Source organism: Euleptes europaea, chromosome 7 (genome assembly GCF_029931775.1).
Source record: "Euleptes europaea isolate rEulEur1 chromosome 7, rEulEur1.hap1, whole genome shotgun sequence".
In the NCBI taxonomy this organism is placed as follows: Eukaryota; Metazoa; Chordata; class Lepidosauria; order Squamata; family Sphaerodactylidae; genus Euleptes; species Euleptes europaea.
This window is the reverse complement of record NC_079318.1, coordinates 100,262,157-100,276,448: the sequence shown is the minus strand read 5'-3', so window position 1 is coordinate 100,276,448 and position 14,292 is coordinate 100,262,157. Positions and strand designations below refer to the sequence as shown.

The window sequence follows — 14,292 nt, the reverse complement described above, 5'->3', positions numbered from 1 at the left end:
GCCCGAGGCCGAGGACTTTGGGTATTCTACCTTGTCAGGAAATACTGGAGGAAGCAGATGATGGCCTGAAGCGGGTCAGTGCCTTTCAGTTGACTATACTCTTAGAATTGACCCCTTTCTGAGAAGTGGTATGTTATCTTATTCAGTTACTCACCTACTAAGCAGGACTCAGTTTACTTTACTCACAAAAGTAAGTCTTTTTATTAAATAGCTTCAATGTAATACATGTGTATATGCAAGTATTACAAAGTCTTAAAAGCAGTAACAACGTATACAAAAATGCAAGCAAGTTCTACATACTATTTAGTTTTAAAATCCAGTACTTAAAATATAACAATTAAAGAAGTCTGATTTAGTTAAAAAAATTTGATTCACACTATCTAGAATAATATTTATATAAATCCATACATACCCAAAGCCAATCTCTTCTGAGAGTCTCTTAGTCCAAAGACTTAGAGAGATCTAATTTTCTAGATTTTCCTTGCCTGTATTTATACTGCCAAATGTCACCTTTTTACATTTGGTATGATTTTTACGCTGGATTTATTTTTTGGCACATCCTCTGTAGCTGCAAGCTTCCTGCAGACTACCATATCAGGATTTCCTCTTCCAGCAGGTTATTTTGCTGATCATAGCTATTTTTTAGACAGTCAGTTTTTAGCTTTGTTATACCTCGATAATGATTTATTTTACCAGCATTCTCATCTCCTAAAGAACACGATAAAAATGAATCTATTTTCAACATTCTACTTCAACTCCTTCATATTTAAACCTTAAAACCCAATATAACATTATACAACACCGTTAGGTAATGTTTTAGACAGCTGCAGCTCTATTCAGTCATTGTTAACAGATCGGATAAATACAAAAGCGTAAATATCCAAAAGCGTAAATATCCAAAAGATCGTTTAAATTCATACTCAGTCTCTTGGCCAGGCATGTCTAGGCTTGTCCAATTTTAAATGAAAGACAAGCCTCTAATGGCTTTTCATGAAAAAAATATGGTTTTACATTGAAGAATTCTGCATATGTACAACACTAATATAACAGGTCATATGTTCTAATATGTCAAAGCCTGTAACAAACCCAGTGGAAAGTATCAGGGTGAGGATAAGGGAAGGAAGGACAAACAGCACTGTGGCTGAAGTCTGCTACAGGGTGCTGCCCTCCTTGATCAGCTTGACAGGGTATTCAGACAACTTGACCTGGTCGTTATGGGTGACTTCAACTTCCCTGATGAGTGCTGGAAGACAAACCGCAACGGGTCCACAGTCATGCAAGTTCCTCCCCTACCTGCCAACAACTTCCTTTATTAAATGGTGGAGGAAGCTACGAGCGTGTAGTGGTTACTAGTGGAGGCCTAATCGGAGAAACAGGTTCGATTCCCTACTCCTCTGCATGAAGCCTGCTGGGTGACCTTGGGCCAGTCATGGCTCTCTCAGAATTCAGTCCATGCAGACTTCTGAATGTCTCTTGCCTTGAAAACCTATGGTTCAGCAGTGGAATTGGTTGCCTAGGGAGATGGTGAGCTCCCCCTCTGGAGGTCTTCAAGCAGGGGCTGGATGAACACTTGTCAGAAATGCTCTAGGCTAATACTCCATTGAGTAGGGGGTTGGACTAGATGGCTTGTATGGCCCCTTCTAACGATCAGTCTCTTCCTGAGAATGGAGCAGCAGATGCTTAATTTATTGTTAATGAAGGTGAAATTAACTAGAGAGCACATTGCATTTACAAGTATATATATTTGTTTCTGAGCTCCATTTTGGCACTTGGGTTGGTGGGTTTTTGGAGAAAGGAAGAGCTGCTGATTTCTTTGAAGTCTTATTTGGATGGGGTAACATAACAAGAGCCCTGCTGGATCAGACCAAGGCCCATCAAGTCCTGCACTCTGTTCACACAGTGGCCAACCAGGTGCCTCTAAGAGGCCTGCAAGCAAGGTAGGGTTGCCAAATCAGGCCTGAAAAACTTCTGGAGATTTGGGGGCAGTGTCTGGGGAGGGTAGAATTCAGGAAAGGGAGGGAGTTTGAATGAGGTTTGATGCCTTAAGAGCCTGCTCTCTCAAGCTGCCATTTCCTCTAGAGGAGCAGGTTGCTGTAGTCTGGAAGTCAGTTGTCACTCTGGGAGAGTTGTAGTGTCCATCTGGAGACTGGCAACCATCGTGGTGGCTATGGTTAATAATCCTTCAGGATGGCTGGTCAGCCAGGTTTCAAAGCTGTGGGATGGATGGGGAAGAAGGGATGATATTGACATCACCGTTTTTCTGTTCAGGTAGACACTTGGCCTACAGACTGGGAAATTGAAGTCTTATATCAAGGTTAGGGTTGCCAACCTCCAGGTACTAGCTGGAGATCGCCGGCTATTACAACTGATCTCCAGCTGATAGAGATCAGTTCACCTGGAGAAAATGGCTGCTTTGGCAATTGGACTCTATGGCATTGAAGTCCCTCCCCTCCCTAAACCCCACCCTCCTCAGGCTCTTCCCCCAAAACATCTCGCCGGTGGCAAAGAGGGGCCTGGCAATGCTAATCAAGGAGCTTCCAATTTATGTCAACTATGAATTAATGGATGGCCCAGGCTAGCTTGACCTCATCCTAAGCAAGGATGGCCCTGGTTGGTTCTTGGTTGGAGTCCAGGGTTGTAATGCAAGGAGTCCATGGTTGTAATGCAGAGGCAGGCAACGGCAAACCACCTCTGTTCATCTCTTGCCTTGACCCAGATCTCGTTGGAAGCTATGCAGGGTCAGCCACGGCAAGTATTTGGATGGGAGACCACCAAGAAAGTCCAAGGTCGCTACACAGAGGCAGGCAATGGCAAACCACCTCTGAACATCTCTTGCCTTGAAAACCCCTTGAGGGCTTGTCAGATGGCTGCGATTTGATGACACCTTCCAACTCCATGAATTAATGGGGAGAGGCTGTGGCTCAGTGGTAGAGCATCTGCTTGGCATGCAGAAGGTCCCAGGTTCAATCCCCGGCATCTCCAGTTAAAGGGACCAGGCAAGTAGGTGATGCGAAAGGCCTCTGCCTGAGACCCTGGAGAGCCGCTGCCGGTCTGAGTAGACAAGACTGACTCGGATGGACCGAGGGTCTGGTTCAGTAGAAGGCAGCTTCAAATGTTCACGTGTTCTTCATGTGTTCATGTGACCTCCAAATAGGATTGCCAGCTAAGGTTGCCAGCCTCCAGGTGGTGTCTGGAGATCGCCTGGGATTACAACTGATCTCCCGGCAACAGAAATCAGTTCACCTAGAGAAAATGGCAGCTTTGCAAGGTGGACTATATGGCATTATACCCTACTGAAGCCCCCTCCCCAAACCCCACCCTCCTCAGGCTCCACCCCCAAAATCTCCAGGTATTTCCCAACCCAGAGCTGGCAGCCCTGTCTCCGAAACATCTTGTCGGAGTGTTTTCAAAAACCCTTCAGCTCTTCGGTCTTAAAAACCAACGCAAGCCCCTCAGGCGCACTAACGACCCCATTAGATGCTGGGAGAAGCCAAAAAAGAGGCCAAAGTCCTTTGGCATGCCGGGAGAATGGGCCACTGGGGCGCAAAGGGTTCTGGGACCACATCTAGACGCATAGGGAATCGTTCATTTGTCGCAAGCGCGTTACGCTACTTGCACTTTTTAGCGCCTGCGCAGAAACCTCGGCCAACACTGCTCCCCCAACAGCGACTCAGCCCAACAGCCGGGCTCGTACATTATGCGCATGCGCATATTACCTCAGCTTATCCCCCTTTTTTGTGCATGCGCTCTGACAATTTTGTGCTGCGTGAGACTGGGAAAGCCAAAATGGCGGCTCGAGACTTTTAATACCCGCTGCAATCTTTGGGCAGCTGTTGAATGGAAGGGGACCGGGGACCGTTGTACGGGAGGCGAAGCTGCCGTTTAAACCGTATTTCCCCTCAGGGTCGAGGCTGCAGCCTGACCGCTGAAGGGGGCGGGAAAAGTAGGCGCCGCCATCTTTCCCTCCCTCTTCGTGCCACCTCTTTCGTTCCCATTGGCTGCGCAGCGCCTCAGCTGTATTATGATTGGCAAACAGCGGTCGGAGAGGGCGAAGCCTCGCGCTTCGCTGGCCTCCTCATTGGCAGGCTTGCGAGCGCGCGCACAGGCCAATAGCAAAGCGAAGAGCGCCAGCGTCGGATTCGTCCCCTGCCCTTTGATCTGAAGGGAGGGGCGTTGCTGTGGGCGACCGAGCTCTCCCAGGGGGGCGGGCCCGCGAGGCTCTGGAAGCGTCCATTGGCGGGACGGGGGAGGCCGGCCGAGCTGATCCCGCGGCCGGAAGGCTCTGCAAGGGCGCCGGGCAGGGCGGGAAGTCAAGGAGTGTGGCGCAAAGCAGGGGCTGGCATTGCATTGCATTGCCTGCTTGCGAAGGGGCGCTGTTCACGCGTAGCAACGCCTACTTGCCTCCCATCCCACGAGCAGCGGCGCGCAGGCTGGAGGATTGGGCGGCAACGCAGCGCACGCCCCCTCGTACAGCTTAGCACGCGCGCAGCCCCGCAGCCAGTCTCGAGGGAGCAGCAGTTGCTTGCCTCGAGGGGTGGGGTGTCGTTGCCTGCTGCAAGCGCGGCCCCAGAGCCTCGCCTAGATGAACAAACCTTTCTGTACGCAAGAGAGCGGGGGGGGGGGGGGAAGAGCCAGCGTGGTGTAGTGGTTAAGAGCGGTGGTATCTGACCTGTACAAGCGGGTTGGTTTCCCCACTCCTCCACATGAAGCTAGTTGGGTGACCTTGGGCTAGTCACAGCTCCCTTTGAGCTCTCTCAGGGTGTCTGTTGTGGGGAGGGGGAGGGGATCGTAAGCCGGGTTGAGTCTCCCTTAAGTGGTAGAGAAAGTCGGCATGTAAAAAACAACTCCTTCATATCAGAAAAGGGACCCCCCCCTCCCCCCACTGCAAGCGGGCAGCTGGCCTTGCAAAAACCTGGGGCGAGGCAGGGCGGCCCTTCGTTCATCTGCCCGCTATCGGTTTCCGCCCGGCTCTGCCCTTCACGCCCCCCGTCGATGGACCCCCGTCGACTTTGACGCCGGCCGCACCACTGCGCCTGCGCTCGGCCCGTCGGGCTTCCACGGCTTGCGCCTGCGCGCTGCGGGCCGAGGGCTTGGGGGCGTGGCCGCGCGCGCGCTGGAGCGGGCGTCTGCGCGTGCGCGCGCGCGCTCTCCCCCTCCCTCCCTCCCCCCTCCCTCGGCGGCGTTGCTTGTGCGACCGAAGGGGAGGGAAGATGGCGGCCGGCGGCGGAGGCAGCGGCGGAGGCGGGGGCAAGGCCTCGTCCTCTTCCTCCTCCTCGTCGTCGTCGTCCTCCTCGTCGTCGTCCTCGGCGGCGCCGGCCCTGCTGGAGGGGACGCTGGAGAGGAAGCTGCAGGCCCTGACCAACACCATGGAGTCCATCCAGGGCCTCTCGTCCTGGTGCCTGGAGAACAAGCGGCACCACGGCGCCATCGTCCACCTCTGGATGAAGGCCATGAGGAGGGGTGAGCCGGGGGGGCGGGGCGGGGGGGGCGGGGGACGACGTCGCCCCCGCGCCGGGGAGGCAAGCCCGGGACCGTCTTTCGCCGGCCCCGCCAGGGAGCTCTTTCCCGGAGAGGTAGGCTGCCTCTGCACGGGGAGGCTCTCTTGGGGGCCGTCTTGCGGCGGGCTGTTCCGTCAGCCCCGCTGTGGAGCTCTTTCGCGTAGAGGTAGACTGCCCCTGCAGGGGGAGGCTCTCCTGGGACTGTCTTGTGGTAGCAGGCAGTTCCACCAACCCCGGGATGATGCTCTTTTGCATAGAGGTAGGCTGCCTCTGCACGGGGAGGCTCTCTTGGGGGCCGTCTTGCGGCGGGCTGTTCCGTCAGCCCCGCTGTGGAGCTCTTTCGCGTAGAGGTAGACTGCCTGTGCACGGGGAGGCTCTCCTGGGACTGGCAGTTCCACCAAACCCCGCTGTGGAGCTCTTTTGCATTGGAGTATACTGCCTCTGCACGGGGAGGCTCTCCTGGGACTGTCTTGTGGTAGCAGGAAATTCCACCAACCTCTCTGTAGAGCTCTTTTGTGTAGAGGTAGGCTGCCTCTGCATGGGGAGGCTCTCTTGGGGGCTGTCTGTGGCAGGCTGTTCTGCTGGCCTTGCTGTGGAGCTCTTTTGCATAGAAGTGTACTGCCTCTGCACAGGGAGGCTCTCTAGGGGACCATCTTATGGCAGGCTGTTCTGCCAGCCCCGCTGTGGAGCTCTTTCACAGAGAGGTAGACTGCCTCAGCAAGGGGAGGTTCTCTTGGGGACTGTCTTGAGGCTCGCTGTTCCGTTGGCCCTGCTGTGGAGCTCTTTTGATTAGAGGTAGACTGCACAGGGAGGCTCTCCTGGGGCTGTCTTGTAGTAGCAGGCAGTTCCACCAACTCCACTATGGAGCTCTTTTGCATAGAAGTGTATTGCCTCTACACTGGGATGCTCTCCTGGGACTGTCTTGTGGTAGCAGTCAGTGGAGCTCTTTTGCATAGAAGTATGGAGCTCTTTTGCATAGAGGTATACTGCCTTTGCAAGGGGAGTCTCTCCTGGGACTGTCTTGTAGTAGTAGGCAGTTCCACCAACCCTGCTATGGAGCCCCTTTGCATACCTCTGGATCAGGAGGCTCTCTTGGGACCGTCTAACACCAGCCCTACTGTGTAGCTTTTTTGCATAGAGTTATAGTGCCTCTGCATGAGGAGGCCCTCCTGAGACCGCCTTGTGGCAGGCAGTTCCACCAGCGAGCTCTTTCGCATAGCCCTGCCTCTGGTTGGGGAGGCTCCATCTGGCCAGAGTCGCCGTTAGTGGACTGTCTCCTGCATCATTTTACTCCCATCCCATTTTAAAACCGTGTAAGTTGCTGTTGCTGCTAGTGACGAGGGGTTACTCAGGCACCTGCATCTTGTGAAATTTTATTGTGTGCTTTTGCTGCTAATAATCGGCGGCGGTGTCCTTGCTGTCATCGAGCTCGTTTATCAGAGTGAAAGGAGCAAGCGCCTGCATCCCTTCTGTTTGTCTCCACGATCCTGGACTAGACTAGGGCAGTGAGATGGCAGAAGGGGGTGTGGGGTGGCCGCAGAAACGGTCAGGTAGATCAACTTGCCTGCAGGTTAAGGGGTTGGAGAAAGATTCGTATGATGGATAGATGTCCAGCGTGTTTTGAAGCATCCCATCTCATTCTTCTGGTCTGGGCATTCATCTCCCAGGTCGTTTGCAGCTCCCCTGGAAGGCAGGGGCTGGGAGCAGGGCGCTTGGCTTCCAGAGAGAAGACTCCTTAATGTGCTCCTTGGTGGCGGCGTGGGTTGCATTTCAAAGACCTTCACTTGTTCCATTTGCTCGGTGAGCCTTACCACAGCCCTGGAAGGTGGGCTAGAAATGCAGAGTAGTAGAAAGTTGTAACTTTTACGGAGACTGATGTATATGATTGAGCATGTGTCTGTTTATTTCTTCCTAGGCGTGTGTTGTACCTTTTAAAGTGTGCAGAGATTTTGTTGTACATGCTTTTCTCTCTGTGATCCTTCCCCATAATCACAGGATGGGTTAAGGCACCGCTTAGCATTCACCTGGTACTTTTCAGGGGGGTTGAAAGATCTTTCGTCACATATATTTCAGTGATCCCTATAACAGACCTGGGTGGTGGATCAGAAGCTGTGGTGCAGAGGGATTTGGGGTATCTGCAGAGCTGACTCTTTGATTGTAATGAAGAGGGGCTGTGGCTCAGTGGCAGAACATCTGCTCAGCATGCAGAAGGTCCCAGGTTCAATCCCTGGCATTTCCAGTTAAAGGGACTAGGCAGGTAGGTGATGCGAAAGACCTCTGCCTGAGACCCTGGAGAGCTGCTGCTGGTCTGAGTAGACAATACTGACTTTGATGGACCAAGGGTCTGGTTCAGTATAAGGCAACTTCATGTGTTCAATGATCACATCTCCCTCTTTCAGTTGGATTTGGTGAGCCTGACTGATGAGGAAACATGTGTCGGAGCAGGCTGTTGGTCTTCTAGCGTGTGTTCGAAGAACTTTACGTGCATTACCGCAGTGATTGTAGCTGACAATGCCCCCCAAATAAGAATGTAAGAATGCCCCCCAAATTGGGGGAGGGGATATGCAGGTGCGTGCAGGTTTGCGAAGGAGGCGCTTGGCTTATAAACCATGCACTTTAAATAAAATCCTGAACGTATGTTGTGGCAGTAATCCTGTCAACAACCTGGCAAAGTTGGCCAGTATATGCAGAAACCGAGGGAAGTTTGGCTAGCCTGAGGCCATCTCATGAGAGGGAGTGCAGGAAGGGTTGTTGCCAGCGCTTGGCTCTCCTGGCCTGTCCTTGCATGCCCAGGGTAGTGCCGATCGCCACTTTGGGGTCAGGAAGCAATTTTCCTCCAGGCCAGATTGGCCAGGGACCCTGGAGGGTGTTTTTTGGCCATCTTCGGGTGTGGTGGGTGAAGTAGTTGTGAATTTCCTGCATTGTGCAGGGGGTTGGACTAGATGACCCTGGTGGTACCTTCCAACTTTGTGATTCTATGAACTTCAGGGGGGAGGTTCGAATTGGGGTCTTACAGGATTGTTTTTAAGATGATTGTGGTGATATATCTCAGTAGTTAAGCAAAGTGCTGCAGGAATATTATCCCTGTGAAGAAGGCTAAATGGGATTGAAAAGGCCATCCAGAGAACATTGTGATTGGATGGGGATTTGAATCTGTGCCTCTTGTCCCAAGAATTTGGGGCTAAGCTTTCACGTTACAGCCACCTGCAGAAGCAAACGATGCGAAGGCAACTGGTTCTTTGCAGATGATGGCACATGAGAAAAATTATTGATCTGTTTATTTATTTTAAAACATTTGTAAGCCATTTTTCTACACATTAAAAAATCCCAACTTCACATATACACTGATGGGATCTGTGCTGGCAGCGACAGACCAAGGAAGGGACCTTGGGGTGGTAGTGGATAGCTCGATGAAAATGTTGACACAGTGTACGGCTTTTGTGAAAAAGGCAAATTCCGTGCAAGCCATAATTTATACCAGAAATAGAGAATAAAGGTGTCGCTGTCATACTACCCTTGTACAAATCAATGGCGAGAACTCACTTGGGATGCTGTGTATAGTTCTGGTCACTGCACATGAGAGAGGATTTTGTGGAACTTGAAAAGGTGCAGCAAAGTACAATCAAAATGATCAGGGGGCTAGAGCAACTACCCTATGAGAAGCGGTTAAAACGATTAGGGCTGTTTACCTCAGAAAAAGGCAGGTAAGGGAGACATGATAGAGGTCTATAAAGTTAAGCATGGTGTGGAGAGAGTGGACAGGGAGAAGCTTTTCTCCCTCTCTCACAATGCTAGAATGCGGGGTCATCCAGTAAAGAGAAGAGAGTTAGTTTTTATATGCTGACTTTCTCTATCACTTCAGGGATAATCAAACCAACTTACAATCACCTTCCCCTACCCACAGTAGACACCCTGTGGGGCTGAGAGAGCTCTAAGAGAGCTGTGACTAGCTCAAGGTCACCCAGTTGGCTTCATGTGGAGGAGTGGGGAAACCAACCCGGTTCACCAGATTAGAGTCCACCGCTCATGTGCAGGAGTGGGGAATCAAACCCAGTTCTCCAGATTAGAGTCAACCACTCCAAACCACTGCTTTTTAACCACTACACCAAGCTGAAGGGTGGGAGATTCAGAATAGACAAGAGGAAGTTAAATTGTGGAACTCACTTCCACTGGATATAGTCATGGCTGCTGCCTTAGAAGGCTTTGAAAGGGGAGTGGACAAATTTCATGGAGGACTGGGCTATCAGTGACTACTAATCATGATGGATATCTATTTTTCTCCAGTTCCAGAGGCAGTTTGGCTCTTTGTATCAGTTGCTGGGGAGCACGGGCGGGAGGGTGCTGCTGCAGTCTTTCCTTCTCGTGGGCTTCCTAGAGGCACCTGGTCGGCCGCTGCCTGAACAGAATGCTGGACTAGATGGGCCGTGGGTCTGATCCAGCGGGGCTCTTCCTATGTTCTTAGATAGGGTGCCCTAGGCGGTGTACATTAAAACGGTGTTTAAAATACAGATATGTATATAACTTTTTAAACTATTAAATAAAACACAAACACGTATAAAGACACAAACAGGGCTAATAAGCGTTAGTGAGGGAATGCTAAACAAGGAAGTCTTTACCCCCTGGCCAACAGATGAGCCCCTGGCCAACGGCTGAGCCGCCGCCACTTTCCAAGTGGTCTAGTGGCACCTTGCCGACTGACAAGATTTTACTCTACTGTAAGGTTTCCTGGAATAAAATCCACTTTGCCAGATGCAGCATCGCTTTCGCGTCACCACACAGAGCAAAAGAGGTAGACCAGATCGGAGCTACAATTTAACAAAAACTAACCAAGTTGAATTTGCTCCCCTAATGGTGGCAGTGGCCAGGCCTCTTGAGATGCAAAGCAAAGGCAGTGTATAAATCAGTAATCACTAAAAACATTTCTCTCACTGGCCCCGCAACATGATCCCTCCCCTTTCCTCGTGGCCCGCTCCACAGGGCTGTAAGCAAGCAAGGATTTCCAATGTTGTACTTTATCTTGAGCCTCTGTAGGCTGTAGGGAGCAAAATAACAAATTGTCTCAGGTGTCCAGAACATAAGAAAAGCCCTGCTGGATCAAAACCAGACCCATCAGGTCCAGCAATCTGTTCACACAGTGGCCAACCAGGTGCCTCTAGGAAATCACAAGCAAGACGACGGCAGCAGCATTTATCCTGCCTGTGTTCCACAGCACCTAATATAATAGGCATGCTCCTCTGATCCTGGAGAGAACAGGTGTGCATCATGACTAGTGTTCATTTTGACTAGTAGCCACGGATATCCCTCTGTGAACATGTCCACTCCACTCCTAAAGCCTTCCAAGTTGGCAGCCATCACCACCTCCTGGGGCAGGGAGTTCCACAATGTAACTATGCGTTGTGTGAAGAGATACTTCCTTTTCTGTTAGTCAGGTGTCGCTAAGACTAAGCAGCGTTTTGTTTTCCTCGAGCCAGTTGAAGCTGCCCTTCGTGACTCTCTCAAGCTGCACAATTAAGTACAAGGACTGATAGGGGCTTAGATTACCCAGAAACTTGGTGGCTGGTAGACAGGTGGTCTCTTTCTCTTGGTTACTGTGATCTGTCGATCAAGTAGGGGCTGGCTGTTTTATTTAAATTGAATTAGACACTGAGAGCCAGCGTGGTGTAGAGGTTAAGATGTTGGACTAGGAAACTTGCTGGGTGACCTTGGGCCAGTCACACACTCAGCCCTGACCCTGGCTGGTATTTGGATGGGAGACCTCCAAGGAATACCAGGGTTGTGATGTGGAAGCAGGCAATGGCAAACCACCTCTTGCCTTGAAAACCCACCGGGGTCACTGTCAGTCAGCTGTGACTTGGTAGCAAAAAAAAAAAAAGACATGTAGACCCTACTTTTCTCCCCAGCATGGACCTAAGGTGGCATACAACATCATTCTGCCCTCCATTTTATACAGCATATAGCCCTTTGACATTGGTTGGGTGTCCTGGTTGGACACTGTGTGAACAGACTGCTGGACTTGATGGGCCTGGGTCTGATCCACCAGGGCTTTTCTTATGTTCTTATGTTCAGTCATTCTCTCTCCTCCTAATAAGCTTTCATGGCAGAGTTGGGGTTCAAACCTGGGTCTCCCAGATTTTGGTCCAACACTCTTAACTCCTGTGTCATACTGCAGGTGTGCATAGTTAAGTGGGGAGGAAGTAGCCATGCAAATAAGTCCACCGGAATCGCTAGCCCATAAAAGCGTTCACCTCACTTAGAATATAAGATCATAAGAAAGCCCTGCTGGATCAGACCAAGGTCCATCAAGCAAGATGACTGCAGCAGCATCCTGCCTGTGTTCCACAGCACCTAATATAATACGTATGCTCCTCTGATCCTGGAGAGAATAGGAATGCAGCATGACTAGTAGCCATTTTGACTAGTAGCCATGAATACCTCTCTCCTCCATGAACATGTCCACTCTCCACTTTGAGCCTTCCAAGTTGGCAGCCATCACCACATCCTGGGGCAGGGAGTTCCACAGTTTAACTATGCATTGTGTGAAGAAACACTTCCTTTTATCAGTTTTGAATTTCTCACCCTGCAGCTTCAGCAGACGAGCCCACGTTCAGGTATTATGTGAGAGGAAGAAAAGCTTCTCCCTGTCCACTCCATACCATGCATAATTTTATAGACCTCTAATAATAATCAACACTAAATAAATCAGACGGCGCCTACTGTAGCATATGTGCTGCAGCAGGGCCTGCAAGCAGTCAGGAAACCCCCCCCCCCACTTCTTGCAAGGCTTCTCTGGGGAGCTCCTAAAATATTCTGATTATCTTGATTCCTGAGGTGTTGTCTTGCTTACCAAGCAGTGTTGATCTGCCACCATGGCTGTGTTTGAAACATTAAAAATTTCTGTCGTCGATGATGATTTAAAGCACTGATCCTCTTATACTGAGACACTGTCCTGTTGGCTGTATTAGTCTTCTCGGTATTTTGCCTTGGCATAGTTGTGGTGTAGAAATTGGGATTGGAAATTGGTGATTATTCTGCAGCTTAAGCCCTTTCCAGGGGCCAAAATATTTCTAAGCTGTTACTGCTTATCAAATGTGGTGGCGGATCCTGGAGGAGAGGTCTATATGTGGCTACTAGCCGTGAAGACTAAAGGAAACCTCCGTGTTCAGAGGCAGTAAACCTCTGCATACTAGTACTAGGAGGCAACATCAGGGGAAGGCCTTGGCCTGTATGCACAGTTGTTGGACCTCCAGAGAAACTGGTTGGCTGCTGTGTGAGACAGGATGTTGGACTAGATGGACCATCTTCAAATACTTGAAGGGCTGTCATATAGAGGAGGGTGCCAAGTTGTTTTCTGTTGCCCCAGAAGGTCAGACTAGAACCAACAGGTTGAAATTGAATCAAAAGAATTTCCATCTAGACATTTTCCAACAGTTAGAGCGGTTCCTCAGTGAAACAGGCTTCCTCGGGAGGTGGTGGGTTCTCCTTCCCTGGAGGTTTTTAAGCAGAGATTAGATGGCCATCTGTCAGCAATGCTGGTTCTATGACCTTAGGCAGTTCATGAGAGGGAGGGCATCTTGGCCATCTTCTGGGCATGGAGTAGGGGTCACTGAGGGTGTGGGCGGGGAGGTAGTTGTGAATTCCCTGCATTGTGCAGGGGGTTGGACTAGATGACCTTGGTGGTCTCTTCTATGACCCTCTCTGGTCTGATTCAGTAGGGCGCTCTTGATGTTCTTGTCAGGGGAAGGCCTTGGCCTCTATGCCCTCTTGTTGGCCCTCCAGAGGAACCGGTTGGCCAGTGTGCAAGATGCTGGACTAGAGGGACACCTTGTTTGATCTATCAGGTCTCTCCTGGTGTTTTTATCCTGTGAATCTGTTTTGCTTACCTCTTGAATCAGGGGCCGGCTGTCTGAACTAGGGAGCAGTGTAGCCAGTAGTGGATCTGCTGGATCTGACCCAAAATTATTTAGCCAGGGAACTGTAAAAGTGAGCAGACCAGTGCTGATTCGGTCATTTGGTTGGGCGAGATGAAAAACTGGCTCAGTGACCATATTTTCCCGTTGCTGCTTCTGTTGGTTTGGGAGATGTGCAAATATGAATTAGAAGCTGAAATGTTTTGTTAGTGATTATAGTTGGTGGCGCCCAATGACAGCAGTTCACAGATGTGCACCCTCGTTTTGCCTGGATCAGCTTCTAAAGATTGCTCGCTTGCTTTGTTCTTCCTTTCGTGGCTTTATGTTTTTCTTGATGCCTTGCGATCCTTGGTTGGGGCACGGGTGTGCTGGAGAGGTCGCCATGGTCCCTCCAATACCTTAATGCACAGTCACAAAACCTGAGAAACAAGATGGTGGAGCTGCTCCATTGGGTTTTGTGGTAGTTGTTGGAACGGCTGTTGGTGGAACGGCTGTTGCTGTATGTGAGCATGCACCAGTGGTTCGGTCTTGGGGTAACATCACCGTGTCTGTAGGTGTGAGAGGGCTTTACACGTGATAGCCAGTATGGGCGTACCTTGTTTTATTGCACTTCGCTTTATTGTGCTCCACAGATACTGTGCTCTCGAGCAAGTCTATCGGCTCTATTTTTCCAACTGCATGTGCTCACGTGTCACATTTTGGTAATTTTCACAATATTTCAAACTTTTCCATTATTATTACAGTACTTTTTAAAGACATAATTGCATTGCACACTTAATTGATTACAGTATAGTGTAAACATAAACTTAACTTTTATACGCCCTGGGAAACCAAAAAAAAGTCATGTGACTCGCTTTATTGTGATATTCGCTTTATCGCCAAGGTAA

General features: G+C 50.3%; 1 protein-coding gene across 4 annotated transcripts in view; it reads left to right on the top strand.

Annotated features, from left to right (window-relative positions):
- Positions 1 to 5,210: 5,210 nt before the first annotated feature.
- RPRD2 (regulation of nuclear pre-mRNA domain containing 2) overlaps positions 5,211 to 14,292 on the top strand; it is a 55,085-nt gene continuing 46,003 nt past the window's right edge. For all 4 annotated transcript variants that reach the window (XM_056852887.1, XM_056852884.1, XM_056852885.1 and 1 more), the window contains exon 1: positions 5,211 to 5,460. In XM_056852887.1, coding sequence (XP_056708865.1) covers positions 5,211 to 5,460 — 250 coding nt within the window. The remainder of the gene's footprint in view (positions 5,461 to 14,292) is intronic.